The 27,489-nt window shown below is 57.4% G+C and overlaps 2 protein-coding genes across 5 annotated transcripts; both read right to left on the bottom strand.

Moving 5' to 3' along the window:
* Positions 1-4,222: 4,222 nt before the first annotated feature.
* POLD4 (DNA polymerase delta 4, accessory subunit) lies at positions 4,223-7,424 on the bottom strand. Its single transcript, XM_041722180.1, has 4 exons — positions 7,104-7,424; positions 6,795-6,884; positions 6,468-6,579; positions 4,223-6,101 (listed from the first exon to the last, which is right to left on the bottom strand). Exons 1-4 carry the CDS (start codon positions 7,198-7,200, stop codon positions 6,077-6,079), a joined length of 324 nt encoding a protein of 107 aa, XP_041578114.1. The 5' UTR covers positions 7,201-7,424; the 3' UTR covers positions 4,223-6,076.
* A 7,078-nt stretch (positions 7,425-14,502) lies between these two features.
* Positions 14,503-25,559, bottom strand: CLCF1 (cardiotrophin like cytokine factor 1). 4 transcript variants are annotated; one of them, XM_041722178.1, is made up of 3 exons: positions 24,240-24,416; positions 18,079-18,245; positions 14,503-16,668 (listed from the first exon to the last, which is right to left on the bottom strand). In XM_041722178.1, exon 3 carries the CDS (start codon positions 16,383-16,385, stop codon positions 15,738-15,740), a length of 648 nt encoding a protein of 215 aa, XP_041578112.1. In that variant the 5' UTR covers positions 16,386-16,668; positions 18,079-18,245; positions 24,240-24,416; the 3' UTR covers positions 14,503-15,737. The 4 variants fall into 4 exon arrangements, with proteins under 4 accessions (XP_041578112.1, XP_041578113.1, XP_041578109.1 ...); XM_041722179.1 differs by lacking the exon at positions 24,240-24,416 and adding an exon at positions 24,958-25,559 and having other exon boundaries at positions 14,505-16,232; XM_041722175.1 differs by having other exon boundaries at positions 14,505-16,232.
* Between the last annotated feature and the right edge of the window lie 1,930 nt (positions 25,560-27,489).

Below are 27,489 nucleotides of genomic sequence, written 5' to 3'. Positions count from 1 at the left end.
TCTAGTTTAGGACTCGGGTGAATGCACTGGAGATCTACCTACGGAGAAAACTAGCAGTCATGTTGAGGATCACATAAGTCCTAGAGGTGGTGTTAACCCAAATCCACCTCAAGCTGCCACTGCTGTGGCTTCGCTCTACTTCTAAAGCAGCTCAGAAACATGTTCCTTTCCCTTGTTTACTTGAGTTTCTTGGCAAATTAGCTCCTGAAGCCTTCTCGTTACTAGTGCATTTGTCTGAGTTTGAAGGCAGATAAATGCTGCCACACCTGAATCAGTAGAGAAGGAATTGGGGGCCCCTGGGTGGCTGAGTTGGTTAAGTGTCAACCTTTGGCTCAGGTCATGATCCTGGGGTCCTGGGATCAAGTCACATGTCGGGCTTCCTGCTCAACAGAGAGACTGCTTCTCCCTCTCCTGCCTGCTCATGTCTCTCTCTCTCTCTCTGTCAAATAAATAAAATCTTAAAAAAAAAAAAAATAGAGAAGGAATTGTGTGACTTTTGTTGGTGGATGTGGCACTGGTAGTCACTGTGGCCGCTGGGGATACCAGAGAGAACTACAGAATGGGGACAGAGGGACGCAGGAAATGTGAGAACAGTTGGGGCAGGCCATCTTCCTTTCCATCTCCTTGTGATCTCTCCCTTGATACCTGGCCGCATGCCACCAGCCACTCTCGAAGTTCCCAGGAACCTCCTAGACTCTGCGCTACCTTGGCTCTCCTGCCATGCGGCCACTCTCCCTTCTCCTTTGCTGGTCTTCCACCTTCTAGAGAGGATTTCACAAGTGCCATCTTTGGTCCTGTCTTCACGCCCTTTCCATTTCTCTTCACCCCCTAAGAACTCATCCATGCTCATGGGCTCAAGTGCCGGTTCTATGCAGGTAATCCCCCTGTGCCCTGGATGCCACCTCTCCCTGACCTCGCTGCTGGTCTCGCCCTCTAGGCTGCCACTGCTTCCTGGATGTTTCCTTTTGGGAGTCCTGTCATCATCTCAAACTGCACACGTGTGAGATCGAGCTTGCCTTTCCTCCCAGTTTCCATTTTTCTGCCCATGGCATCAGCCTTCTCTCACCCACCCAAGCTCACATCTTGAGTCATCTTTGACACCTCCTCCCCAGTCCTCCCGTCCCAAATGCAAGCCTTGCCACTTGTCTTTGCAACATCTCTTGTAGCTCAATATCCTTTGCATTCTGTCTGCTAATCCAGGCCTCAGTGCCCATGTCCTGAATATTTTTTTAAGATTTTATTTATTCATTTATGAGAGAGAGCAAGTAGGAGTGGAGGGAGAGGCAGAGGGACAAACAGACTCCCACCGATGTGGGGCTCCATCCCAGGAGCTGGAGATCACAACCTGAGCCAAAGTCAGATGCTTAACTGACTGAGCCATCCAGATGCCACATGTCCTGAATATTTAATAGCTTCCCCTGTGGTCTCCCTGCCTGCAGTTCATTCTCCTGTAGCCTTCTTTCTATATGGCCAGCCAGATTCTCGAGAATGATTCTTTTTATCCTATTTGCCTCCAGCTCAACAGCCTTCTGGCACTGTCATCACCATGGATGAGTCCAGACTCCTTGGCCTCAAACTCCGGGCCCTATGTTTAGTCCCAGCCCCTCTTGCTGGCTTTATCTCACATGACATGCCCACAGGCATCAGATTCTATTCTGGCACTTACGTGCTGTGTGACCCTGGGCAGGTATTCAACCTCACTATGCCTGAATCTCCTCTTTAAAATCTCTTTATACAAAGTGTATCATCATTTCTAGGATTGCTGTGAGGAGAGAAGGCAATTAGAACACTGCTGGATATGTAGTGAGCACTGCAACGCTAGCTTTTCATTGCCCTGATTTTCATAAAGCAAGTGCTGCAGCTGCACACCTCTCCCCTGGGCACACACATCTGCCTCTCCTCATTACCTTTGCTCAGCCCAGTCCCTCAATCTAGAACACTCTTCTCTGCCCACCTGATCGTACTCGCCCTTCATGGGCCACTGACCTCCCATTTTGCTTCCGATAAACACTTGTTTGCCACTTCCTGCAGTGCTACTCCAGCTGGCTGGGTGGTGGTGGGTGCATGGGAGTAGATCAACTCTGGAGGGGTCATTTTACTTGGTAAGTAAGTTCATCCATTTTTAATGTTGTGGCAACTACTCAGACATATCACAGAGCAGAATACAAAACTGGCCAGAGGGATCCCTGGGTGGCGCAGCGGTTTGGCGCCTGCCTTTGGCCCAGGGCGTGATTCTGGAGACCCGGGATCGAATCCCACGTGGGGCTCCTGGTGCATGGAGCCTGCTTCTCCCTCCGCTTGTGACTCTGCCTCTCTCTCTCTCTCTGTGACTATCATAAATAAATAAATAAATTTAAAAAACAAAACAAAACAAAACAAAACAAAACTGGCCAGAGATGCTGAAGATAAAAGATACAAGTAGTAAGAATATTTAGGGTAGAGGTGTCTTGGGTCAGCCTCCAGCTGCCCTGGCGGGGGGGGTCTGCACTCATTCTGCAGTGGGAGGGTCTGAGGAGGAAGGGCGTGGTGAGTGGAAGGGGTGAGGTCCTGAAATCAGGGAGAACCATGGCAGTGGGAGGCAGTTGTCCTGTGCTCAGGGTCCCCACAGTCAGGGTCTCTCTAACACGTGCTGCCCTCTCCTTCCTGAGGACTCAGTATCCATACCACACCTAGTTGCCCCAACATAGCCTGTGTATTATTACATTGGTTTGTTTTTTAACTTTCCCTGCAGTTAGATCTCTGTTTAGCAGCACCCTGAGCCACCTGGGGCTGGGGATGGTGGTGCAGGTGCAGGTGCAGGGCGATGCAGTAGGGAAGGCAGCCCTGGCTGAGAGTCCTGCCCTAGGGTTTCCTGACTGAGCAAGTCTCAGCCTCAGTTTCCTTATCTGTGAACCATGGCTGAATACTTACCTAATGACAGTGCTCTGAGTCACTCTGGTCAAACAGCAGCCCAGCAGATGGCATGGAGGGCCCTTAGTAAACATCAGACCCCTCCCAGCTGCACGAGGCTCTCAGCAAACATCAGATTCTCAAATGTTCCCACTGATACCATACCTTCCCACCCGCGTCTACTCCCACATCCTTGGCCTCCCTTCCTGTCACGCTGGATGCTCCTACCTGAGGCCACCCTCTCCCTGGGCCCTGGGCCCAGCCCTTGTCTCTCTCACAAAGGCCTCACTCATACCACCCACCTTTGTCTCCTGTGGCAACAGTACCCTCCCTGTTGGCTCACTCTCTCATTGTGTGATCATGCTATAGTGTCACTCTATCCAAAACAAAAGACAAAATGACACATCAAAACCCCTCCCTTGAGGGGCGCCTGGGTGACCCAGTCAGTTAAGGGACAAACTCTTTTTTTTTTAAAGATTTTATTTATTTATTCATGAGACACACACACACACACACACACAGAGGCAGAGATACAGACACAGGTCGAGGGAGAAGCAGGCTGCATGCAGGGAGCCTGACATGGGACTCGATCCGGGGTCCCCAGGATCACACCCTGGGCTGCAGACGGCACCAAACCACTGCGCCACTGGGGCTACCCCCTCTGGCACACTCTTATACTGGCACTCATGGAAACTTCTTGTCCCCAGTGACCTCTGCATTGCCAAGTCCAGCATTCTGCCCTCAGGCTTCATTTTACAAGCCTCTCCAAAGCATCTGAGACCCTGGAGTACCTCCTGCCCAGGCCTCCCAGGCCCATGCCTCCAGATTTTCCTCCAGCCCCACCACCTTCCTTCTCCGTTGCCCTCTCCCTCCCCTCTAAGCATAGAAAGTGTAGGCTCATCCTTGGACCCCTCAGGTAACCTCAGTCACATTCTGGGCTTTAAACATCATCAAAAAATGCCGATGTTTACATTCTCAAATTCCGAGCTTGCGAGAATTCTAGGCTTGAGTATCCACCACCTACTCCCCAGCTCTGCTTGGGTGTCAAGTGTGAACTTCTGATTCCCCAGCATCCCCTGCCCCTCACATGGTCTTTCCCATCTTAGTCATGGGAGCTTTGGCTTTCCAGCTGCTCAGGCCAAAACCTTTGGAGTTCTCTCTTTGGCACCTCTCAGACCCAGAGCCGACTGATCTCCCAACCCTGGTCCAAATCACCATTGCCTCTCTCGAGGCCAACCCCAAAAGCCTCCTGAGTGGTTTTGCTGCCCCTTCTTTCCCTCACCCCAGGAACTGTTCTCCACCAACAGCCAGAGTGATGTTTTCAACACAGAAGCTTGATTATGTCATTTATTGGCTTACAACTTACCAATGTCTTCTGTCTCACTCAGATTAAAATCCAGATTCCTTATCTCAGCCTGAAAGGCCTGTGGGATCGACCTGTTACCTCTCTGGCCTCATTTCCCAGCATACTCCTCTTGCTCCCTCTGCCTTGGATGCACTGGCCTCCACGCTGTTCCTGGACCAGGGTGTAAACACTCCTATCTTGGGAAGTATGCTTGGTATTCCTCTGTCCAGAACTCTCCCATAGGTGCCAGTCCCATTCCTATACTTCATTCAGATCTCTGCTGAGATCCCACCCTGTCAGAGAGTTTCCCTGATCAACCTCTCCAAGCACCCCTGGCATTCTTTGATGTCTATCCCTAATTTTGCCTACCACTGACCACCACATGGCTGATTACCACATACAGGTAATATTTACCTGTATGTCTTCTTTTGTCTCCTCACCACTAACAACACCCAAGAGGACCTCTAGAGCCCGGCATACAGCAAGTACCCAGCAGATGGGCAGGGGCATGGCTGTAGACATGAAGAGCCTGGTGCACATGGCCTCTCATCTCTGTACCACCACCAGCCTGCCAGTGCTGCCGAGCAACCCCACACAGCTTTTCTGAGCTTCAGGCTCCTTCTCTATAAAATCTACCTTAACAGCCCTTTAGGAACTTTAGAGATGATTCATTTAAGATCCTTGAGGCACGGGCAGTGGCGAGTACAGTAGGGGCTAGAGAGGCCACTTGGCTGCTCTATAGGCCTGTCCCCAAGGAGTTAATAGCAGTGCTGTCTCTGCCCAGGATGCAGAGCTGGACAGCCAGTAAAGATAAACACAGCGTGAGGAACACGGACTCCATTCTCCATATGATACCATCCCAGGGGCCCCTAAACATTGTTTCTGCTCTACCCAGTTCCCCCACCAAAGCCCACCAGATGATGGCCATCTCTGAGCAGGACCTGCAGGTTGAGAGCCTCGTCAACCCTGCTGATCCAGGTGGCTCCAGTGTGGGAAGCAGAGGTGCTTGGCGGGAATGTGTAGGTTTGGACCTTATGAGGTGTGAACCCTATGGATTCTCCCCTGACAAAGGACCCATTTTTGTGAGGTGGGCCACACTGGGCAGGCTAGGTAGCGAGTCAGGTCCATTTTCTCTGGCTGGTCTTCTAAGGTGACTAAAGAGTTGTTTCCCTGTCCACCACCAGGAGGCGCCAGAGGCTGATCAGCTCTAATGTGGACTTGTCCCGCGGTCTTTTAAGGTGTCTTTCTTCTGGCCAAGGTCTAGGGCTGGGCAGCAAGGGGAAAGCATAGTGCTGGTTCTCTCCCACCTGTCAGCTTGCTGGTTGCTGGCAGCCCACTCAGGGCCACATTAAGGGACTGGAGGTTAGGCTTCCAGACTCAGTGTTCTTTATTGATAAGCATTAGGAACCCCTTGCCAGTTCTGCCCTTAGATTCCCAGCTTTGAGTAGGGAGTGCATCTTTGCCTCTTAGACATCTGCCTGAGTCTAGCTGTGTCCAAGGCTGTGCCTATTTGCTACACTGTTCCCAGGACCACAGTATTTATGGTTGAAGAGGTGTGTAGCAGGCATCGAAGGGTCATGGCCAAGTCTTTATCCTCAGAGACAACTTTCCATGTAGGAAGTACAAGCTTCAGCTGTGTTGGCTCTCAGAGGGAGCTCCAGGAGCCTGCTGGTTAGATGGAGGGCTGAGCCTCAGAGACCTCCAGATTCAGCCTCTTTTCTCTATAAGATTCTTTTCCTGCTAAAGGTTCTTCACGGCAGAACTGAGCCAAGGGGGCAGCAACTGGCTCTCACTTGTGTCTTGAGGTCCTGGGATAGTGGGCAGGAAGTCTTAGGTGGTACCTCACAGGGGATAGAGATGCCAGAGGCTGTGCAAGGGAAGGGGTGGGGGCAGAGAAACCAGAGAGAGACAATTGAGTCCCTGATCTGATTTCACCAGCCCCAATTCTTGGCCATGGCTTATTGTCCCTGGCCAACCCCTCTGTACTAAATAGATAGTCCCTTGGGTCCTGGGTGCACTCTTACCCCACCATTAGCTCAGAGATAAGGATTATTAAAGCAATCTTCTGCTTTCCTGAGCCAAGCACCTTGGAGATCACCTTCTTGCCTGTTCAGCAAAGCCCACATTCATTTCTTCCTCAGGTCAGGGCAGTCCCCACCCTGTGCGCCAGCAGGCTGGTGGTGCCTGATGAAACCCCTGGCTCCCCTGAAAGCCTTCCTGGCCTGTCTCTGACCTGCACTGGAAGCGGGGATCTCCAGGGTGGGTCTGTAGCACCTGACGCACTTCTGGGGGAGGCTCCAAGCCCATCTGCTCCGCCCGATGCCAGCGCTGCAACCGTGTGATCCCTGCCGGGGTGAGAAGAAGACACTGGCACCTCATGGGGGGTGGGGAGGAGTTCAGGCTAGAGAATGTGTATGGAGGGGTGTGTCAGGGCCTCCACATCCCCTAGTCTCAGGAGACAGTGCCCGAGAGGGTCAGGCAGGGGCTTGGGTTGCTTCAGGGACCTGCAGGTGACAGGACTGTCTCCAGGATGTGTTCCTGGGCCTGAGAGGGTTCTCACCTGTGCAGGGCCCATACTGCCAGGCGAGATCAAACTGCCTCAGCAGCTCCAGCTCTGCTTCATCCACGCTCAGGGGCTGGGGCTCTTCCCCTGCAATGACATGCGGCTCCTCAGGCCTGCCCCCGGCCTCACAGCTGCCCCACTGCTCCCCGGCCCTCACCACCCCTTTGCCTCTGCCGGCCACTGCCAGGCCTGCAGTAGGAAGTAGAGGACATGTTTCGCTTCCCCTTCCAGCACCCCCGTCCGCCCGCGTCCTCGCAAGCCCCTCGCTGGTGTCCACTGCTCCCGCCCCCCGCACACGGAAGAGACCTAGCTCTGGTGCCAGCTCCCCCTTGCTGTGCCCAGCGGGGCCCTCCCTCCTCTTCACTACGGGGTAGGAGTCAGTGATGAGCCGCTTCCGGCCCATGGCGGCCACCCAAGCAGGCAGAGAAGGAGGCGGCTGCGGGAAAGGAGAGAGGCCAGCGGGCACGAGAGAGACAGCTGCTGAGAGAGAGAGGGAGAGAGAGGAGAGGAGAGGGCTGGGGCCAGAGAGCGAGCCTGGGGCCAGCGACAGGCAGACGGGGCGACCCAGACAAGCGGAGAGGAAGTTCGCCGGTTCCAGGGAATGACGCGTGTCCCCCACCCCCACAGGCGCACAAACAGCAAAGACCTAAGCCAATGGTTGGCCGCCTCTGCGGGGCGGGGCCCGACTCCAGCCAATGGCAGGCGGCGGAGGCCGAGGGGGCGGGGCGCCTGCCACAGCTGTGCTCTGGGGAGAAGGGGCGGGGCTGGGTGGGGGACCTGTCAAGATGCCCCAGACTGCGCCTCCTCCTGCTGCCCCCCCCCGTCGGGCCGCAGCGGGTCTCGGGGGACTAATAGAGCGTTATCCTCGGCCTCTCACTTCCCCTTTTCCCTTCCTAGGCAAATGTTCTTTTCAGCCTCAGTAATCCCCGTGGCCGCTCGCTAACTCCCTAGAGTCCAGCTGGAGCCTCCACGCCCACCCCCTGTCCCGCAGAGCCTTGTGGGGGCAGGTCTGGAGGTCCGAGGAGCGATGGGCTAACCCAGCCCCTTCCTTCCCAGCTCCCACCCCACCCCCACTGGCCCCAGGAGACCTGGCTGGAGAAGCCCATGGGTTCCAAAGCTCCTTTCTCACAGTCTGTGCCCAAAGACCCTGCCCACTCTCAGTCCAGGCAAGCGTTGGCCTCGTCGACTCTCCTGGGGTCACGTAGCGCGCCCATGCCCACCCTACTAGTCAGGAAGATTCCACACTGAGCAGGAGGCCAGCGTGTTTGTGTCCCCACTTTTTTTTTTATCAGTAAAATCTGCCCTGTCTCACCAATGTGACAGTAAGAGCAGAAAATACCAACCATAAACTAAACACTTACATGGCACTTACGGTGTGCCAAGTACTGTTCTCAGCACTTTCCCACATACTCAACTAAAATAGATGTAAAATGAATGGTTCCTTTAAAAAAAAAAAAGTTCTTTTTTTTTTTTTAAAGTAATCTTTACCCCTCAACGTGGGGCTTGAGCTCATGACCCGAGATCAAGAGTTGGGTGCTCCACAGCCAGGCGCCCCATAAAATGGTTTTTGAAAGTAGGAAGTGCTGATCGTCACAGGCATTGTGGGGCCCCAGTTAAGTCACAGGCCCTCTGTGCCCTCTCCACAGAGGAGCTCAGAGGCTAACAGGGTAGGCAGATGGGACACACAAGTTGTCAATGCAAGGACAAAATTACTAAGAAACAGGAAAGGGGAGAAGGGTGGGTCAGAGAGGAATTGGACCACAGCATTAGCTTAACACTGGAAGACCTCCTGGAGGAGGCGGGCTGCTGTAAACAGTGTCTCTCAATTCTCCACCCATGACCTTTGTCCCTTGGGCTCCTGTCATCGCTGAGTCACCCCTACACCCGCCTCCCCCTCACCAACTTCCTGGCAGCAGGCAAAAGTGCTGGTCAGTGGGAGTCTGGGAATCAGCACAGGGACCAGCCCAGCTCTAACTGCCCTTTAGAGATCCTATCTGGTTCTTCCAGGAGTACAAGGGTCCACTCAGAAGTTTCTGTCTACACCCTCGTCCAACTGCTCTGGGCTCTGGGTGCTCTAAGATACAAGTAAGGTGGGCATAAGAGAGGAAAAGCTCTGGAGAGGAGACCACCAAAGGGAAGGAGCAAGAGCAGCCATGTCTTCAACGGCCTCCTCCTGCCTGGCTCTCCCTATCCACTTCCTTGAGGAAGGCTGAGTGGGAGTCAGAGCTCATGAATGTACTGCACAGAGCTGGAGGGCCCTTCCCTGCTTTATTTTCTGGGCTGGGCCTGGCCTAATCCCCCATCTGCCTCATGGACTAAGTGGGGCCCATATGGAGGGAGACAGGGGCCTGGTGCACTGGGGAGGAACACAGGAGGCCCTCTCTACCAGGCCCAGGAAGGCCAGTGTCTAGTCAGGCACTGAACACTCTACAGAGGGACGGTGCCCAGGCTCCTCTCCCCAGAGGGTGTTCCCAGAGGTGTGTGGCACCTCACTCCCGAGTCCACAGAGCCCTGGGGGAGTAGGAAGCCATGGGTGGGGCAGACCCCTCCTCATTCCTGATCCTTCCCACCCCTGAAAGCTGATAGCCGTGGGGCCCTGCCACCGCCCAGGGAGCGTGAAATGGGGTGTGCCGCTGGGCGGCCACAGTGGCTCCTACTGCCGCCCGAGCTCATTCCCTCTCTCCTCTGGCACCCTGACCTGCTCTGTGGGCACTGCCTGGGCATCCTGCCAGCTGCCCCCAGCTCTGCCTGGCCCGGGCCAGGCTAGCCTCTCCCACCTGGCCTGGAAGATGTCCCCCCGGTCCCGGCGAAGAATCAGGGTTGTCCACTCAAGTGCAGGCGCCCGAAGGCTGGGTTTCTCCCCTGGAGTCCAGAGAACTCTCCACAGGCAGCATTGCCCTCCTGTCCTAGTCAGACAATAGTGAGACTGAGTGCCCCCTGGGAGCTTTGGAGCCACCCCTGTCAAACAGACATCCTTCCCCAACTCAGTATCTCACCAAATTGATCCCTGGGGTGTGCCGGCCACTAGAACCTGGGCCTGCCCATCCTCAGGTCTTTTCCTTCTCCACTTGTCCAACCCCGTCTGCCTCCTCTCACCTTTCTTCCTGGAACCCCTTTCCCTACTCAGGCAGCCTCCTGGCCTGTCCCCAAAACTGCTGTCACATGGGGACTATCACAAGTCAGGCTTCAGGCTGGAGGGCCAGGCCAGAGGTCTGAGTTGAGAGCCACCTTCTCCCTGGGTCAGGGCGTTTCCCCGCCCCCCCCAGACCCAGGAGCCTGTTTCTGTGTCAGCTCTGACCCCCAGAGGCTGGTGATGGGACTGGCAGGAGTGACCTTTGCACCTGGGCCTGGGAACACTCAAGGGGCTTGCCTGCCAACATCTCCGGAGAACCCAAGAGAAAAACAGAGCAAGAATTGGAACAGGAGCCCAGCACCTTCTTGAAGGCTGAGGCCCACTGCCTACTGCTCCAAGGGGAAGGGGGATTAGGCCTGGCTTAGCTCAATGTGGCAGGGTGGGGGGGGGGCCTCAGCATTGCGCAGGCGCCCTGGGAGCCCCTTCCCCCTCCCCCTGCTCACAATAGGGCTTGTGGAGAGAGCCAGCTCCAGCTAGGAAGGTGGGGGCAGGTAGAGGGAAGGAAGCAGCTGCCTGGGCCCAACAGGCTATGGGGCGTAGCCTGCTGTCCTCCTTCTTCCCAGCACCCCCCTTTCCTCAGGCCTTCAGGCCCTGCCACCCACCCTGAGCTGGAGATTCTGGGCAGCCAGACTCATATCCCCAGCCCCCACATATTCACACTCCCTGGGCCCCATTCCCCACCCTGTGGGCCAAAATTCCTTCAGGCAGCTCCTCCTAGTCCATCCTGACCCTCCCAGACACCTCACCTCTCCCTGTTCCAGGATCTCTAGCCTAGTGGGCTTAAGGGGCAGGAACCCGGTAGAAGACACAGGTTCCTGTGCACCTGGGGTTTTCTGCCACTGCCTGTCTTTTCAGCTAACCACCCCCTCCAAAGCTCCCCTTACCTCCCCTTTCACCTTGGCCAGCCTGGCTCCTTAGAAACTGGGGAGATTTGCAGTGATCCTTCTGGCCATTTCTCACCTTGGCCACCAGGTGTCAGACTTTGCCTAGCTGGGTGGGAGATCTAGTTAGTTTCCACCCTATCCACCAGGCCCTAGAGATTGGGCAAGCTGGGAAGGGGCCTAGAGGAGATCTCTGAACTCAGGAGGCTGAAAGACCTTGAAGGTTGAGGGAAAGAAAGGGCTGGAAGTCTGGTCCTACAGTTCTAAGCTACTCCCTCATTGTCCCCACCCCCACCTCACTGACAAGGGCTTTGTCCACTGCTGGGAATTGGGGAACCAGGCTGAGTCAGGGAGCTCAAGAATTGAAGGGACAAAGGCAGGGACAGTTGTGGCTCCAGAGAAGAAGGGGGAGCTGAGAGGCAGCCATCCATCAGAGCACTCGGCCAGGGGCCTGGATCACTGGCCCTTACCCCGTAGGTTAAGGGGAACAAGGGCTTCCCTTGGCCCTTCCCCATCTGGGGTTGGCTGTGGCCAGCGGGTGAATGCATGCACAGGGTCCATAAGTTGAGTGCTTGAATGAGTCTGTTCATGTCCTAAGAGGGCCCTAAGTCCTTGGGTGTTGGGCCAGTCTTTGCAAAAGCAAGAAGCTGGCAAGGCATTAACTACCCTTTTGCCACCCTCCACCTCTCTATACCCATTCCTACCCCTGCCTCCAAAGTTGCTTTCCCTAAGTGACAGTTCTCTATCTTCTGCACATCTTGTCATACCCAGTTTCCAGATACCCAAGGTGATGCTGGGATTTCTAATCCACTCTGTGCTATCTGGATGGAGGTGATGGGGAAGAGAGGCTTCCCTCCCTCCCTCGCTCTCTCACACCCTTCCCAGCTTTCTTGGAGCTGAAGGACTTCTAGAGGTGTCCTCCTCCCCGTGGCACTGCAGGGCCCCAGACATTCCAGGTTCTTAGGCTGACCTCTGCATGGGTGGGCCCCTGACTCTAAGGCTGTATGTAAAACGTGGCACCTGGCTTGTCGTTGACCAAGAGCTACCTGCCTCATAGTCCGGGGCTCCAAAACCCAAAGGAGTGACTCACACCCCCACACCACCATCAGTAGGGAGCTATTTGGGGGAGAGTTCATGAACTCAAGCTCTGTAATGCTTCGGTTTCTGACTTGGCCCTCCCATGTCCACCTCCCCCAGCTTGCTGCCTAGGGCACCTCCTTTGCATCTTCCTCAGGACTGAGTTTGAGTGCTGGCCCATCCTTTCCGGCCACTCTCCTCCCTTGTTTCCCTCTGCTGCCAGTCCTGCGTGCCCTGTGACTCTCAGACACTCAAAAGCACCATTTCCAGCCCTCTGGAGTCTCGAACCTCGATTCTCTGCCATTCCTGTTTTGTCAGTCCTCAGCCTTGGAAAGCACCCTGTCTTCTCTCTGTCCTTGCCTCTGGTCATCTCTGGCTTGCTAGGGAATGTCACAGTCCATGACAGAGGTGGGTGTGCTGATGTCACCTGGCTCCACATGGCAGCCCAGCAATGCTTTTGATTCCTCTTCTCTGCTCATCCCTGGTTCCATTCTCTAAGGTTCTACATGCTTCTCCAGCTGCCAGAGCTCCTGTAGCAATTTGATGTTTAGATCTCCTGTTTAAAAACAACAGCAAGCCAGCCAACCACACACAAAAAACCTTCCCCAGGGCAGCCTGGGTGGCTCAGCGGTTTAGCGTCGCTTTCAGCCCAGGGTGTGATCCTGGAGACCCGGGATCGAGTCCCAAGTCAGGCTCCCTGCATGGAGCCTGCTTCTCCCTCTGCCTGTGTCTCTGCCTCTCTCTCTCTCTCTCTCATGAATAAATAAAATTTAAAAACAACAACAACAGCAAAAACAACAAACCTTCCCTGACCCTGCTACCTGCCTCAGTATTCCCTTTGCCACCAAACCCCTTCCTCTTTCTTACCACCTCGTTTAAGCTCAGAATTTGGTGTCTGCCGCCCAACTGCTCTTGCAAAGGTCACCTGTGACTTCCCTGATCTCCCAGTGGGTTTCCCCAGAGTTCTTCCCTCAGCGCTTCTGAGGCACCTCTCTTCTCTTAACTTCTCATACACCATTGTCTTGACACTCTCTAAATCAGCTTACATTAAATGATCAAATACTTTAGTGGGGTGCAGGCATTGTGCTAAAATGCCATAGGGACACTAAAATGAGTAAATCGTGGAACCCGTCCTGGAGACACTGTCAGCTTAAAAGGGAGACAGACATACTGAACTGACCCTTGTCCTGCCCTTGTCCAAATCCTACCTGGAGAGGCCATGCAGAAGCACTGACTGACTGACCGTGTTAGGCGCTGGAAGGGCACTGGTGACCGAAGACACCACTGCCTCCCCTAGAGGACTTACAGACCAGCACCCTCCCCAGAGGGACACCATCACCCCTTCCCTGACTCCCAGGGCTTTCGCCTGGGTCTTTCTGTAGTTAATCAAATCCTGCCTTAGATTTTAGCATTTAGAACAAGGGATCCCTTTTCTAGGCTGTTTTGTTCAATGAACTAATTCAACACTTCTTTAAGCTTGCGCCTAAACTGGGATGGAGAGATGGGGAAAACTCAGAGTCTGCCCTGCAAGAAGCTTGCAGTACAGGAGCGCAGGATATGCCTTCCTCCTCCCTGTACTCTGTATAGCTTGCTTGGTGCCTTACACATTGCAGGCTGCTACTCATTTTGCCCCAGCGTGGAGACAGCCCAGATGCCCCCTCCTTCCTATCTCGTTAGGCAGGAAGCAGGCCGGCAGGATATCTAGACAGAGCCTGGGCAGATATCCCTGCTGGAATAGCCTGCACCCCTCTACCGGGCATATTCCCTCCCACTCTGGGACATCCAGCAGAACCCAGCTCGCCCACAAGCAAGTCCAGTAGTTCCTGCACCTGCACTCATGCACTCATCGGTGATTTCAGATGAGCAGGTCTTCTCTCCCCAGATGGATTGCAGGCTCCGCAAGGGCAGAAGCTAAATTAGGTCTCAGACTTCTCCTGGATTTCCTACTCATTAGCATAATGGTGGGCAGGTCTTTAAAGTATTTATCAATTGCTTGGCATCATTTGTTACTTGCTTCATTTGTTACTTGCTTTGCTTAGGGCACATCTCCTGGAGGCCCTGAGAAAATACCTGTTACCTGGGAGCAGTCAGCCCCTTAACTAACCCAGTGGCTCTTCACTAGAGGGTCATGGCAGGCTGATCTGTCCCAAGTAACCTATGATTACCAATCACTGCTGCTGCGGCCAGGCACCTCACCTTTATCGTTTCTCTCATCCTTCAAAAAGTCTTAGAAGTCTATCTAATTATGCCCATTTTATAGATGAGGAAGCTGGAGAATAGAGAGCTTTAAGTAATTTTTCCAAAGTCACTCCAGGAGGCTACAAGGCTGGGCCTGGAGCTAAGGTCATCCTTTGAATAGCATGTACCCCACTGGCTTGCAGACCAATCTGAGGTTTTCTCTTGTCTCCTAACCTGCTGTCTTACACTGGAAAGGAAGCAGTCATGGCTGAGACTTGTGACTTGGCCGCCGTCATCATGTTCCCCAGCAGACCAAGGGGATTGAGGTGAGGGTCACTGCTGGGGGCCCCAGTGGGCGGCCACAGGTGGGGGTTCTGGTAAAGCTGAGGGCTGACATGCGCATGGCCCACCCAAAGGGTAGGTGCACAGCTCTGCAGGGGGACAGACCTACGAGACCCTTAAAGTAATCTTGAGAGGTGAGGCGCACTGAGCAAAGGCTGCGAGGGGGAAGACAAGATGTTGGAAGGACTAAAAGAACAGGCCGTGGGTGGAGGAGCAGAGTGTGCTGTGCACACCCTCCCTGTGGACAGAGCAGAGCCTCTTCCCCTAGCTCTTTGCCTCTTGAGCTATCCCCCGGACTGTCAGGTTCCAAGCCAGTTGGGCGCGCAGGAGCCCAGGAGGGGAAGGGCCAGGAGGAGGGGCAAGGCCACAGTGGAATCCTGGGGCAAGCATTTTATTTGTTAATACAAGAATAGAAATTCTGCAATAAATATAATCTAATAAATAACATCTCCAAATAAATAAATATTAATACAACAAACTTAGAGTCATGAGTGGGTGAGGCTGGGGGGCAGGGCCTGGGGGAGCTGCCCCCCGCACCCCGCAATGCTACTGCAATGTAAACTTTCAGGGAACCCTGTGGCTGTGGCTCTGGTTGCCCTCCCCAGCCTGGGCAACCCTCAGACAGCCTGGAAAGGGGATGGGGAGGAGGCACCGTGATGCCAATGACAAGATGCAAGGCAAGGTCCTTTTGGCTGTCATCCTGTGCCACCGACGGCCCTGGGTCCCGTCTGTCCCTGCCCCTATGTTTTTGGTATGACCTACAATGCAGACCCTACCTCTTCTACTTTCAAAGCCCATCTCTTCCTGTTTGGACTTGCCATTGTATCTGTTTCCTGAATTGGGTGTACTGAGTTATTTGGGGGGTAGGGGAGCAACCCCCATCTAGGAAGAGTGGGGCAGCCAAAGGGTTTCACTCCAGAAAGGCATGTGCTTTAGTGGCCCCCCTCCCTGCCCCACAAGCATGCTTCCTGGAAGTGCTACAGGAGGGGCTGTGTGGCACTGGCGAGTGCTAGGCAGGAAGCAGGAAGCCAAGAGAGTCTTTGCACCAACCTGAACCACTTAGAGCTCCCTGAAACACTCCTTCCTGTGGAAATGGGACCAGGCCTATTGCACCTCTTCCCCAGACCTGCAGGACTCTGGGAAGCAGGGAAGGGACAGGCCTTATTGCATCACACCCTCTTCCAAGACTAGAGAGAGCCAGAGGCTCATGGCTTCTGTCTCCTGGCTCAACAGGTGTTGGCACACAGCTTTCTCCCCACCCTCCCCCCCACCAGAGTGGGAGCAGGGTTTGAAGGAGGAAGGGAGGGTGGAGGTGGTAAAGGTCAGAGATCAGAAGCCGTGGGCCTCCAGATGCAGGGTCACTGCAGCCGCAGGGGGCTGCATCTTCTTCTTGAGCCGGTTGAAGTCCTTGGCTGAGCGCCACAGCCAGGTCTGCAGCTCCTTCAGCAGCCAGAAGTCATCCATCTTCTGGAGGAAGTCGCTGTGGGCAGGGCCGGGGGCCCAGGTGGGCTCAGTTCCTGGCAGGGGCTGGGGCAGCGGGTAGCCCAGAGCCGCCATGACGCCCGCGATGCTGCCCAGCAGGCCCTGGAGGCTGGTGCAGAAGTGGGCCAGGCTGCGGCGCAGCTCAGCCGTGGCGGCCTGGCGGTTGAGGCCGCGCAAGTAGCACAGCAGGTGGCTGTAGGCCTCATAGTTCTGGGTCAGCCGCAGTTTGTCGTTGAGGCTTCGCCACACATCCAAGTTGACCGTGGCCCTGGGCAGAGTCTCTGCCCCCAGCCGAGGTGGGTTGAAGTCAGGCTCGTTGAAAGGGGGGCCCAGGTAGTTCAGCTGTGAAAAGGAGAGGGCGATGGGGAAGGGGGAGGGCCGAGAGCCAGCGGCCACCAGGAGATACCTGCCCCCAGAGCTTCTATGTCCCCTGTCCCCTGACACTGGGCCCCTCTCTGTTCCAGGGTCTCCCCTAAGTTTCTCCAGGGATGTCATTTGTATGGAGGTGACAGCAGGGGCAGTGGGGGTGATGAACTCTCCTATGGAGAGGTGTGGAAAGAGAAAAACACACAGGAGATGCTCAGGGAGGACGTGCTGATTGGCTGTGTGTGTAAGCCGAGGGACGTGCCCGCCGAGAGATGTGCCCACTGTGGGGCAGGGCAGAGAAGAAGAGGAGCCAGGAGGACCCAGGAGGCCAGGCTGCAGAGGTGGAAGGTGGGCCAGAAGAGTGCAGAGCCAAGAAGAGGAGTTCAGAAGGCAGCAGTGCTCAGCAGTATGGCTGCAAAACAGAGATCAAGGAGAATGAGCTTTAGAAAATTCTGTTAGGTTTGGCAGGGAGGAGGTGCCTGACAACCTTGGAAAGAGCTGTTTCAGTGGCCTAGAGGCCAGATTGCAGGGGGTTAAGGAGTGAGTGGGTGGAGAGGAAGCGGAGGCAGAGGGTGTAGACCACTCCTTCGAGAAATTTGGCAGGGAAAGCCAGGAGGGAGAAAGGGGTCGGGAGCTAGAGGGGGTAGCAGAGTCAAGCAAAGGTTTTTGGCCAGGGAAGGGAAAAGCGAGTGGGAAGGCAGAGGGGCCCGTGGGAATCAGAGCTCCATTGGCCTCCTGACATGCCTGGTCCCACCCGCAGAAGGGCAGGGAATAGACGGTACTCACTAAACACTAAGACCCCAAGTCAGGCCTCATGGGAGCAGGGGCTGCAGAAGGAAGAAACTGAGGCAGTCTCTAGCACTGGGCTGGAAGAAGGGTATAGGAGGCAGTCTGGGGAAGTGGACAGAGATTTGCCAACCCTCAAGGGAGAGGCCTGGGGCCCAGGGGGAGGGCTGAGGGGGACGTTTCAGCTGGAGAGAAAGGGAGCAGTGTGGGGCGAGGCCTGGGATAGGCAAGGGCCCAGGGGGAGGTTCACACGCTGACAAGCACAGAGACAAACTAATTTCCTCGGTGTATCCTGGGGCTGGAGCCAGCTCCCCCGCCACCCTCCTCCCCTTTCTTTCCCTGGCTCCAGAGTAGGGTCTGGGATGTGGAAGAGGAACACGGGAAGAGGGGGCCAGTTCCCCATGGTCCTCGGCAACTCTGACCCCCTTTTCTTCTCTCCTGGGCTCTCTGAACACCCCTGGATTGACCCCAGATCCTTATGGCACAACTTCCATCCATACCCTGAACCTCCTGCCACTGCTGGCCTGGCTTTCCTGCAGCCCCCTTCCCCCCAAGTCCCCCCTAGGAGGCCCAGCTAGGATGGGAGAGGCAGACAGAAGGGAGGCCCATGGGTCCAGAGCAGCAGGGCCCCAGGTCTGGGGCAGAGGCGAGCTGGAACACAGGCATGGGAGGTGGGGCCCCTCCATCCCCACCCAGCCCCGCCCGTGCAAGAGACACCACAACATGGTGTAAACAGAAGAGACTTCCCTAGCCCCCAGGGGGAGGCGGGCGGCTGGGCCGGCAGCCAGTGGGGCAATGGGCCAAGGCGGGTGCGAGGCCTGCCCACATGCCTAGTCCTGGGGCCAGGGATGGGGAGGAGGGGGGCACCTAAGAGGGAAGGGCAGGCAATAGGCCAGACATGGGGACCGTTTGGAACCAAAGGGCTCCCCTGGTCACTGTTGCCCACCGGGACCCCTCCACCATCCTGTCTCTCTCCCACCAACTTCTTCTCTCCCTTGCCCAGCTCCCAGACCTTGCCGCTGCCCCGGGTACTCACGTAGGTCCCAGCCAAACTGCGGAGTTGGTGCTCCAGGTAGCGGGTGAGGTCGTAGGTTTTCTGGATGGAGGGGCCAGGCCCTGGGTCCCCAGTGCGATTGAGGGCTGGCACTGCAGGGAGGTGCCAAAGCACAGCACACAGGCAAGCTAGCATCCCCCACGAGTCCCCTATGGACAGGACGGGCAAGAAGCCATGAGAGCAGGCCCAGGCCCAGTGGACAACAATGCAGCTGGCTGCCCCTTGGGTGTCTGTCCCCACCTTGGGCCGGGTAGGGGGGTGGGGGGCCGCCAGATGGGAGGCAGCGGGGATGGAGGAGGGGAGCGTGTCTGGCCTGGGTGTGTGAGTATAGAGGCACGTATGTGTGGATGAGGACTTGGCCTCTGTGTGTGCATCTACCAGTATATATTGGAGAGTATATTAATGTGTCAGCTAATAAAGAGTCACCATATGTATGCCAACATGTATGTGTGAGTACGTGGAGGGATGGGGCCAGGCCTAGGGTCTGTGAATCAGTATTCCCGGGATCAGCCTCCTCTCCCAGCCTCCCAGTCCCACTGGAGCCAAGGGGTGGGAAACAGCACATGTCCCCGCTGCCAGCTGAGAGCAGGCAGCCCTGGGAAGGGCACGGGAGAGGCTGCCCCAAGACAAGTCCAAGCCGAGCCACAGGAGGCAAGGGCTAGGGTTAGATCCCCAGGGTCTGGCTGAAGGACACAGGGCTGGCTCCCATAGTCAGTGGTGGGTACACTCTAGCATAGGATTCCTGGGCATGGACTGGTAGAGTGGAGATTTGCTCCATTCTTATCTAGGAGGTTGGATGGGGGAAAGTGACCTGAATGAGTGTTGTTCGGTTGGTTGGTTTGGTTTTTTGAAAAATTTATTTATTTATTTCAGAGAGAGAGAGAGAGAGAGAGAGAGATTGCATGAGTGGGGGAGGGGCGAGGGGGGGCAGAAACAGACTACCTGCTGAGCATGGAGCCCGACTGGGGGACCATGAGGGGGACCCTGAGATCATGACCTGAGCCAAAATCAAGAGTCGAATGAGAAACCAACTGAGCCACCCAAACACTCCCTGAATGAGGTCCTTTGATCAGCTTGCAGTGGAGACAGAGGGTGGAGATGGGGTAAGTGAGAGAGGGGAGGGAATATGATGTATTGGATGGGTTTGGCTTGTCAGCCAACGGTGCTGGAGAGTTTGGACATCTTGGGATACCAGAGCCCAGGGGTCAGTGCCGTGACTACAGACATAGGTTGTTGGGAAACATGATTTTCCCAGCTTTTAGGTGAGGTCCAAGGTGAAGAGAACAAGGCTAGGATTCAGTGGGCACCGGGGCTGGGTAAAGGCAATTAGGGTTAGGTTGCGGTGAGGCTATCATGGGCATTGGGTTAGGTTAGGTTTAAGGACTGGGTTACTTTTAAAGTTTCAGGTTAGTTTATTGGGATTTGGCTGATTGAGTGTGGTTGAGGTTTGAGTCCAGCTGGGGGATGTGGTTAGGTTTGGACAGGCATAGGGTTCACTGGGGCCAAGGTTTGTGAATGTGTTGATTTAGATGTCAGATGGGGTAACACACAGTACGTCACTAAGAGTAGGGCTCGTTTGGGTTTTAAGCTCCAGTAGGTGTGAGATCACGAGTAGTTTCTTCTGCTTTCTATTTTCTACTTTCAAAGTTTTATAATGACATTTGTTGCCGTGATAGTTAGAAATGACTTGGACACGGGGTTTGACAAATTGACTGCACTTAGAGTGAGGGGAAGATTGGAGCTAGTCGTAATGCTGGGTCAGGGTTTTAGAGAGGGTTGAAGACTCAAACTGTATAGAATGTCTATTACAGGGCAGAGGAGTCAGGTGGGGACTTCTGCAGTGGCCCAATCCATCAGTCTTGACCCTTTCAGAGGCTTGGCTACAACATTATTGATGGTGTCTGGGCACGGGCAGGGTGGGGGAGTGCACCAGGCTCAGAGACCCTGCCCCTGAGGGTGAGGGGCTCTTGGTTTGAGACCGTAGGTGGCTGCGTGTTAAGTCAGAAATCAGGATCAGGCACATGACTGACCCTCTTGTCCTCATCCCCATCTGCAGCCCGGGGCTTCACCCCTTTCCTCACTCTGCCTCTCCACACCTAGCTTCTGCTGACTGCTTTCCCTTCCATCCACTGTTCCTCACATCCCAAGAGGATTCCAGGCCTTGCTCCTCTACGCCAAGACTTGGGCTGCCCTCAGTCTGCATATCTGGTAGAGTCACTCCCAAGATCCTAAGGGTACAACATGGGGTTGGTTTTGGAGGTTGGGGACCTGCCGAGGTGGGCAGTGGCCCTTCCAGCCTTGAGTTAGCAGCAGTGCTGAGGGTCCCAGCTGAAACTCAGATTGGGAGCTGGGCTCACCTCTTTCCCCCACCCTGCTTTGGGCAGCCCTATTGGCCAGACTCCTGAGACTGGGTTTTGCCCTCGCCATGGGAGAGGGGGAGCACAGGGTCAGGAACCCAACTCTGGTCTTGTTTTGTCTCCCCTTCTGGGTCTGTGGGACATCCCTGGGGAGAACTGGCTCCCTACGCAGGGACAACAGGGGGAGAAGCCTTTGGATAAACAAGAGCTAAGTCATCTGGGCAGAAAAACGGCTCATGAAATTAACCAGACCAGACGAGGCCGGTGTTTCCAGGAATATTTCAGTTCTGAGGTAACTGTGTCACTGCAGGCAGGGGGTGGGGTGGGGGCAGGGGAAGGAGCAGAAGGATCCGACTGACCCTCCCATGGAAAGAGGAAGGAGTCTCAGGTGTCTAGAGGGAGAAGAGGCTAGAACAGGAGAAAGGGGACTGGGCTCTGCTCTCTACTACAACAGCTTCCACTCTGGGCAAGATGTCCCCATATCTCAGACAGCAAACTGATAGCCATCTGGGGCAAAGAACACCTGTGGCTTACTTGTAAGTAGTGCAACTCTGAGCCGCCTGCAGCTTGCCTGCATCACTAGGAGGGAGGATTGGGTGGGCATCCTGGAGCCCTCTTCCATCCTCGTGTGTGTGCAGGTGGACCTGGCCCCTGGGGGCTGCGTGCTGGGCCCCATCCCCCCAGTCCTGGCCCCTAGCCCAGCCCCCACCCCAGTTCTGCCTCTGGCTGCTGCCCACTGATTGTTTACATCCCGTCTTCCCTTGTGTTTATAAATCCGGCTGAGCACGTGAGGAGCTAATGAGCACAGCTCACGTTTCCTGCTGGAGCCCCCCACCCCCCACCCTGGCCCCCACCCGGGCGGCCCCTAATTCCATCCAGATCCCTGGGCTCTGGGAATCTAGGCTCCCCTCATGAACACACACACACACACACACACACTCAGCCCATGCAAGTGCATGGCCACCCTGACACGACTGCACAGGCTGCACAGGCGGGCAGACCCTCATCTGCATGTCTTCAGCCTGCTGCCCCTAGATCCCTGGTCTGCCCAGGCTGACCTCATTCAGTGAGGGTGGGGGGCTCAGTGGGGCAGCTGTGCCAGAGCAGTCAGGATGGGTAGGACGAATCAGCCAGGAGACTGCACCTGGGATTGGTGCATAGGAGCCATCAGTCAAAAAACATAGAAGCCAAGGAGGCATCACAAAGCTCCAGAGGTGCTGAAAAATGTGGGAGCCTGCCCACGACCAGCTTACGGACCAACCAGCATCCCGGTGACCTTGGAGGGGTCTACTGAGGGGAACTGGGGTAAGGAAGTGGATTCCGGGGCTGTGTGTCCACTGTATCGTGAGATCCAGGCACTGAGACTATAGGAAGTGGCCCTTGGGGGGTCCTCCTGACCTGCCTCCTCAGGGAAAAGCCCACAGAAACAGCCCATGTTTCCTTGTCCCAGACTGGGCTGGCTGCCCTCCCCTCGTCTCCTCTCCCATCCCGTTCCATCCTCTCCTGGGTTTCCTATGCCCCAGGTCTCCTAGAAGTGCTTAGTGAGTGAGTACACAGCGGCCCAGAAGTCAGGAGCCTGAGCTTGGCCACCAACCCATCAGGTGACTGGGCTTGTGTGAGGACTGCACTGCGCACCCGTGAAAGCAGAACCGTGTGGGGCCACATCTCTGCTGTCATCGGCAACAGCTCCCTCCCTCTCTTTCTCTTCCAGCCTAAATGATAGGAGAAACTGAGGCCCAGGGAAGGAAGCAGACAGGTGGGCAGGCTGCCCTGCCTTGTGGAGTCCATATGGATATAGTTGAGCTGTCAGGGTGAGAGGGTTCCGGATTGTGCTGCAAGAGGAACCCTGGGTGTTCCCAAGGGGTGCAGGATGGGGGGTGGGGGGTGCTGGGCAGCCAGCTGAGAGCCAGACAAGGGGACCAAGAAAAGGAAATAGTCTGGGCAAGTGTGTGGGTGAGTTTGAAAGGGTGTTGGTATTCAGAGGTGTGGGAGGGGCTGGGAGGGAGCCCGCAGGAGCCAGGGTGTGAATAGGCAGGTGGGATTGGATTGTGGGGAGGAATGTGAAGTGTCAGTAATAGAGTAGCTGGTGTGGCCGGGTGGTGTGCACAAGTGTGAACAGGGCAGGAGTGCAGGGCTCTGTGGAGGGCAGAGGGAGCCATTACACCAGTCTGCAAGAGAGACTGGGGAAGGGAGGGCTGCTAGGTGACACTTGTTGCCATCTGCCTGGTGCCTGTTTTCTCCCCTGGTTGAGTGGGTGTCTCCAGGGCAGTGAGGGTGGCAGAGCCAAACTGCGAAAGGGTGGGGGCAGGGTCTGGTCTGTCAGAGGAATGTGTCCCTGGGTCCCGAGGGAGGGGCAGTGTGTGCTCAGAGCCGGAAGCGGGGTCTGTGGGGGTTGTGAAAGCGGGAGGTGTCAGCCCCTCTGGGTCAGGGTCAGGGTCGGGGTCGGGGAGTGCCTGACACAGATGTGTGTCCGGTACCCTCACCCACAGCCTCTCTCCAAGGCCGGGGACCCCCGGCGCCCCTCCCCTCCTGCCCCTGCCCGGAGGGCCGGGCCGGGCGCTGGAGGAAACTGGGACGGGGTCCTCGGGACGGGGGTCTGTGCCGGTGAGGACTTCTGGGGCGCAGTGTGGAGTCACTGGGAGGAGGGTGGGGAGGGCAGAGACAAGGGGGCTCCGGCGAGGCCCGGGGCGCCGGGGGTTTCCCTCGAGGGGCTCGGCTCGGGAAGCCCCCGGCGGCCGCCGCTCGCTGGCCGCCCCCACGGCGGTGACCTCGCGCTCCCCGGCCCCCTCCCCGCGGCGGCGGCGCCTTCCCCCTGTGTGGCCTCGGCGCCCCCGGCCCCGCCCCCGGCCCGCTCCCGCCCGGTCGCTCCCTTCCCGGCGGCGGGGGCGGGGGCGGGGTCCGGGGCGCGGGGCTCCGGGCTCCGCGCTCGGCCCGGCCGCTGCCCTTTCCCGCGCGTCGATTCCCTCCCGCCCTCCCGCGGGCCGCCGGGGCCGAGCGGCCGCTGCCGCCGCTCCCGGGCCGGCGACGGGCGTTCTCCCGCCGGGTCCGGCCGGGCTGCGCCCGTCCCCCGCACCAGTCACTCCCAGGCCACGGTGGGCCGGACCCGGGCTCGCCGCCGCCGCCGCCGCCGCCGCCGCCCGCGCCGCCCGGCCCCTACCTGCCGCCAGCTCGCCGGCCGCGGGCAGCATAGCGAGGAAGCCGCGACTCCCGCAGCCCGGCCCGGCCCGGCTCTGCCCTCCGCCCTCCTCTCCTCCCGCCCGCGCCCGCGCCCGCGCCCGCGCCCGCGCCCGCCCTCCTTCCCGCCCGCCCCTCCCCGCCGGCCGCGGAGGGAGCGCGGCGGCCCGAGGTGTCGGCCTCCCCGCGCCTGCCGCCGGCGCGGCCTCGGCCCCCGCCTCCTGCCGTCCCCGCCGCCCGCGCCCCCGCCCGCGCCCCCGCCCGCGCCCCGCCGCGGACTCGCTCTTCCCAACTTTCGCGCGGGGCTGCTTCCGCCGGGATCCCCGGGACCCGCCTGGCGGGGGCTCCAGGTCGCCGGCTCCGCGGGTCAGCGGGTCGCGCCCCGGCCCCGGCCCCGGCCCCGGCCCCGGCCCCGGCCCCGGCCCCCGCGTCCCCGCCCGGCCCCTCTCGAGGGCGCCCGCCTGCCTCCCCGGCCCGAGCCCCGCTGGCGGGCAGCTGCCGGCTCCCCGCCCGGCCCCGGCCCGGGGCTCCGGGCTGGGGGGAGCGCGGGGACCGGATCTCGCGGCTCCCGGGCGGAGGCGGGGGCCGGGGCCTCGGACGCCGGGCTCCTACCTGCTCGGAGGTCCATGGGGCCGGGGCCGGGCCGGCCGGGCGCGGCTGCTCTCCCGGAGGCTGGCGGAGTGGGAGGGCGAGCGCGGCTCCGGCGAAGCTTTAATAATCCCATCCGCCAGGCCCACTCGCAGGTTTTTTTCGCTCGGTTTCGGATTTTTTTTTTTTTTCGGTGTGGGACATTCTGCGAACTTTTTTTTTTTTTTTTTCTGACGTGTAAAGCTGTAACCACAAATTGTAGCGGCCCTCCCCGGGGTGGGGGGAGGAGGGGGGAGGAGGGAGGGGAGGGCTTCTGGGGCTCCTCTCCCTCCCACAACACCGAGGGGGGGTGAGGTGAGGCGAGGCTGCGGCGGTACCACCCTGGGCCTCCTGGGGGAGGGGGCGGGGAGGGCATCGGTCCGTCGGCAGAGTCCTGGAGCGCGGGGAGTGAGCCGCCCGGCTCTTTACTCCCCGGACGGCGTCGACCCGGGGTGTGGGGTCCCGGCGCTCACCCTACCTCTGCCTCCTCATCTCTAACCTTCCCTCCCCTCCCCCTCCCCCTGAGTAAATGCAATGACACATTCTCCCAAATGCCAGCGAGCTGGCTCCGTAGCAAGTGATGGTGTTTTTCCTGCTGCCCTTTGTCTGGGCTGGCCGCCCCCCTTGCCTATTGTCCCGCCGCCTGTCCCATTTCCAAAAGCTGGGGCTGAGGGAGGCGCTGGGGCTGGGGCAGGTGACTAACCGGCTCGCTATGGCCCCTAGGGTGGGGGCGGCAGAGGGCACCGCAGTCCCACCGGCCAGCTCGATGGAGAGTCGAGGGCACTTGGCGGAGGGTTTTTGCCTCAGGTTCACAAGGTCCTTCATCCTTCCCAGTGGCCGGGAGAGTGCACATGGGTGGGGGAATTGTAGTTCATTAATCAGCACGAGGCACCGGACCAGTTTCAACACCAGAGGCTGCAGGGGTGACTCAGCGGGAATACTCCCATTCAAGGCAATGGACAGACCAAGAGTCCCCGTTTGTGAAATTCTTCCCCCAAAAGACTTTTGGTTTTCTCTCGCCTTTGGGGTTTGGGGTCGCTGGTGTTTCCAGTGGTGGGGTAGGGGTGGTTTGGTTGCAGAGTGCTCTCCCTCCTTCCTTCCATCTGGCCTGGGTTAGGACTTGCAGGGGGGATACCTGGGAGACCCATAAGACCCTCCCTAGAGGGTCTCCTTCCCACCCCCTTTCCCCCCCTACAGAGAGCTGCCAGGGAGAGTGAGTGCAGAGGAAATGGCTCTCTCCCATCTGGGGCTTGCAGACAGTCTCCTCTTGGTTACTTCTTGGGGGACAATCCTTTGGTCTCCAAGGCTTGAGTGCTCTAGATCCAGACCACCAATTAAATCATTTGGTAATAAGTTGCTTCTGTTGTTTATTTGTTTTTTCAAAGTGGGAGAGGCAGTGGTGGTGGGCCAGCCCTGGAAAGTGATTGCTCTCTCTGGAATAGCATCAGATTCTTCACTCCACACTCCTGCCCCAGTGCCCCAAGAGAAAGGAAGGCAGGCACCCTGCCAGCCCTGCCACAGCCCTTCCAGCCTGCAGGTCAGAGCCGGCGGATTGGTCAGGACCAGGGCCGGGTTCCCAGGGCAGCTCTTCCCTTTTCTGCACTGTGCAGACTGAGGTGGGGGGGTGGGGGGGTGGGGAAGAAGTTTGTTTTCAATTACCTCACTGGAGTGGGACAGACTTTGTTGTTGGTTTTCTTTCTTTCTTTCTTTCTTTCTTTCTTTCTTTCTTTCTTTCTTTCTTTTCCTTTCTCCTTTTTCTTTCTAAACAAGGAGAAAAAGAGCTGGGAAAGGGGAGCTGATCCGGGGTTGGGGGCAGGGGGCTTTCCAGGGCATCAGTAGCAGCTCTGATGAAACCTGCGGGTGGGGTGGGGTGGGGGGGTGTCCTGCTGAAAAATGCTGGGGGGGCCTCTTCCCCCTCACCCCTCCACCCCAGCCAGTACTCTGGAGTTTCAATGACATTCTTTGCGGGTGAGCCCCACGGTCTTTTGATGCCCATGCCAAGGTCAAGAAGGCAGATGCCCAGTGAGTGACTGGCACTGAGGCCAGCCATGAGGTCCTCCAGCGCCTCCCTTTCAGAGGGAGGGAGCCATAAAGGGAAGGGGGGGTACTATCCGTCCTTCTCCCTGGTTTGCAGCCTGCTCCTTGTGGAGAGTGTCTGCACAGACAATGTGGTTTGGATTTGGCTGAGCCCCCCTCAGCACCTTATAAAGCACCTTGCTGAGTCAGGGAGAAAGCAGCCCCCACACGGGAGAGGAGGAGGGGGGCAAGGGGAAAGAGCGAAAGGGGAGCCAAAGGAGGAGGGTGGGGGCTGAGAGCAGAGGAGGGAAAAGGAGAAGGAAAGGGCAGGAAAGAGGAGAGGCAAGGAGGCAAATAAATGGGTGAGAGTGGGAAGGAGGGGAGGAGGCAGGAGCCCAAGGAGGAAGAGGAACAGAGTGTGTGGTGGAAGGGGAGAGAAGCTCACCATGCTGCACACCCCCTCACCCTGCACAGCAAATGTTCACCTCAGGAGTCCAGAAACTTGGTCTGCAGGAATGGAGGGCCATGGCTCCAAAATGGGGACCCAGGCCAAGTAGGTGCAGGGACAATGAGCTTTACACACTGACCCCCAGCTCCCAGCTTGATACACTGACCCCACACACTGGGGAAGTCCCCTTCTCCCTCTCCCTCTTGTCTAGACTTGCATGCCAGCCCTCTCCCTTCACCCAGGGGTGGCCAAGCCCCCCCCCCCACATCTTTCCCACTGCCAAAGGGAAAATCAGCTCCATCTCCAAGCTGCCAGTGCCCCTCTGCCATGCCTGGGCAAAGGCAGCAGGCTAGGAGCTGCCAGTTGGGTTGGGGTGGGGGCTGGAGTAAAGACCGAGCCTTTCTGCTGCCAAATCCCAAATAGGGTGGGCTGTTGGAACTCGGGGGAGTGGGATAGAAGGAAGAAAGGAGAAGCAGAGCAGGAATAGCCCCTCCAGCGTTTCTGTGGGGATGGGGACACAGGTGGCTGCCCTCTGATTTCCAGCTAGGATCCTCACGCAGGTTCCTGCCCCCCCCCCCCCCCCCCGTGCCTTGCCCCCCCCCTCCCCAGGGATTCTTGTTCTGGCATTGCTGCTGAGGGCAGGGCAGAGGTTACAGCAGACTCCAGCCCCCTTAGCCCCAGAGCCATCTGTCTTGGTAGGAGGTACAGGCATTTCCTGAACCCCTGCTGGGTGCTAGGCACTGCAGAGGACAGAGGGGACAAGGAAAACCC

This window comes from Vulpes lagopus, chromosome 11, assembly GCF_018345385.1.
Source record: "Vulpes lagopus strain Blue_001 chromosome 11, ASM1834538v1, whole genome shotgun sequence".
NCBI classification, from domain to species: domain Eukaryota; kingdom Metazoa; phylum Chordata; class Mammalia; order Carnivora; family Canidae; genus Vulpes; species Vulpes lagopus.
The sequence above is the reverse complement of the archived record's forward strand: the minus strand, read 5'-3'. Positions and strand labels throughout refer to the sequence as shown.

What these genes read in the sequence shown, in the direction of transcription:
- POLD4 (XM_041722180.1), bottom strand. Translation starts at nt 7,200, where the DNA reads ATGGGCCGGAAGCGGCTCATCACTGACTCCTACCCCGTAGTGAAGAGG. An exon ending in GGAGCTGGCACCAGAGCTAG is followed by an intron (nt 6,885 to 7,103) that starts GTCTCTTCCGTG and finishes ATGTCATTGCAG; the next exon opens with GGGAAGAGCCCCAGCCCCTG. An exon ending in GCAGTATGGGCCCTGCACAG is followed by an intron (nt 6,580 to 6,794) that starts GTGAGAACCCTC and finishes TCACCCCGGCAG; the next exon opens with GGATCACACGGTTGCAGCGC.
- CLCF1 (XM_041722175.1), bottom strand. Translation starts at nt 24,351, where the DNA reads ATGGGATTATTAAAGCTTCGCCGGAGCCGCGCTCGCCCTCCCACTCCG. An exon ending in CCCCATGGACCTCCGAGCAG is followed by an intron (nt 18,246 to 24,239) that starts GTAGGAGCCCGG and finishes TCCTGTCCATAG; the next exon opens with GGGACTCGTGGGGGATGCTA. An exon ending in GCAGTTTGGCTGGGACCTAC is followed by an intron (nt 16,233 to 18,078) that starts GTGAGTACCCGG and finishes TCCTTTTCACAG; the next exon opens with CTGAACTACCTGGGCCCCCC.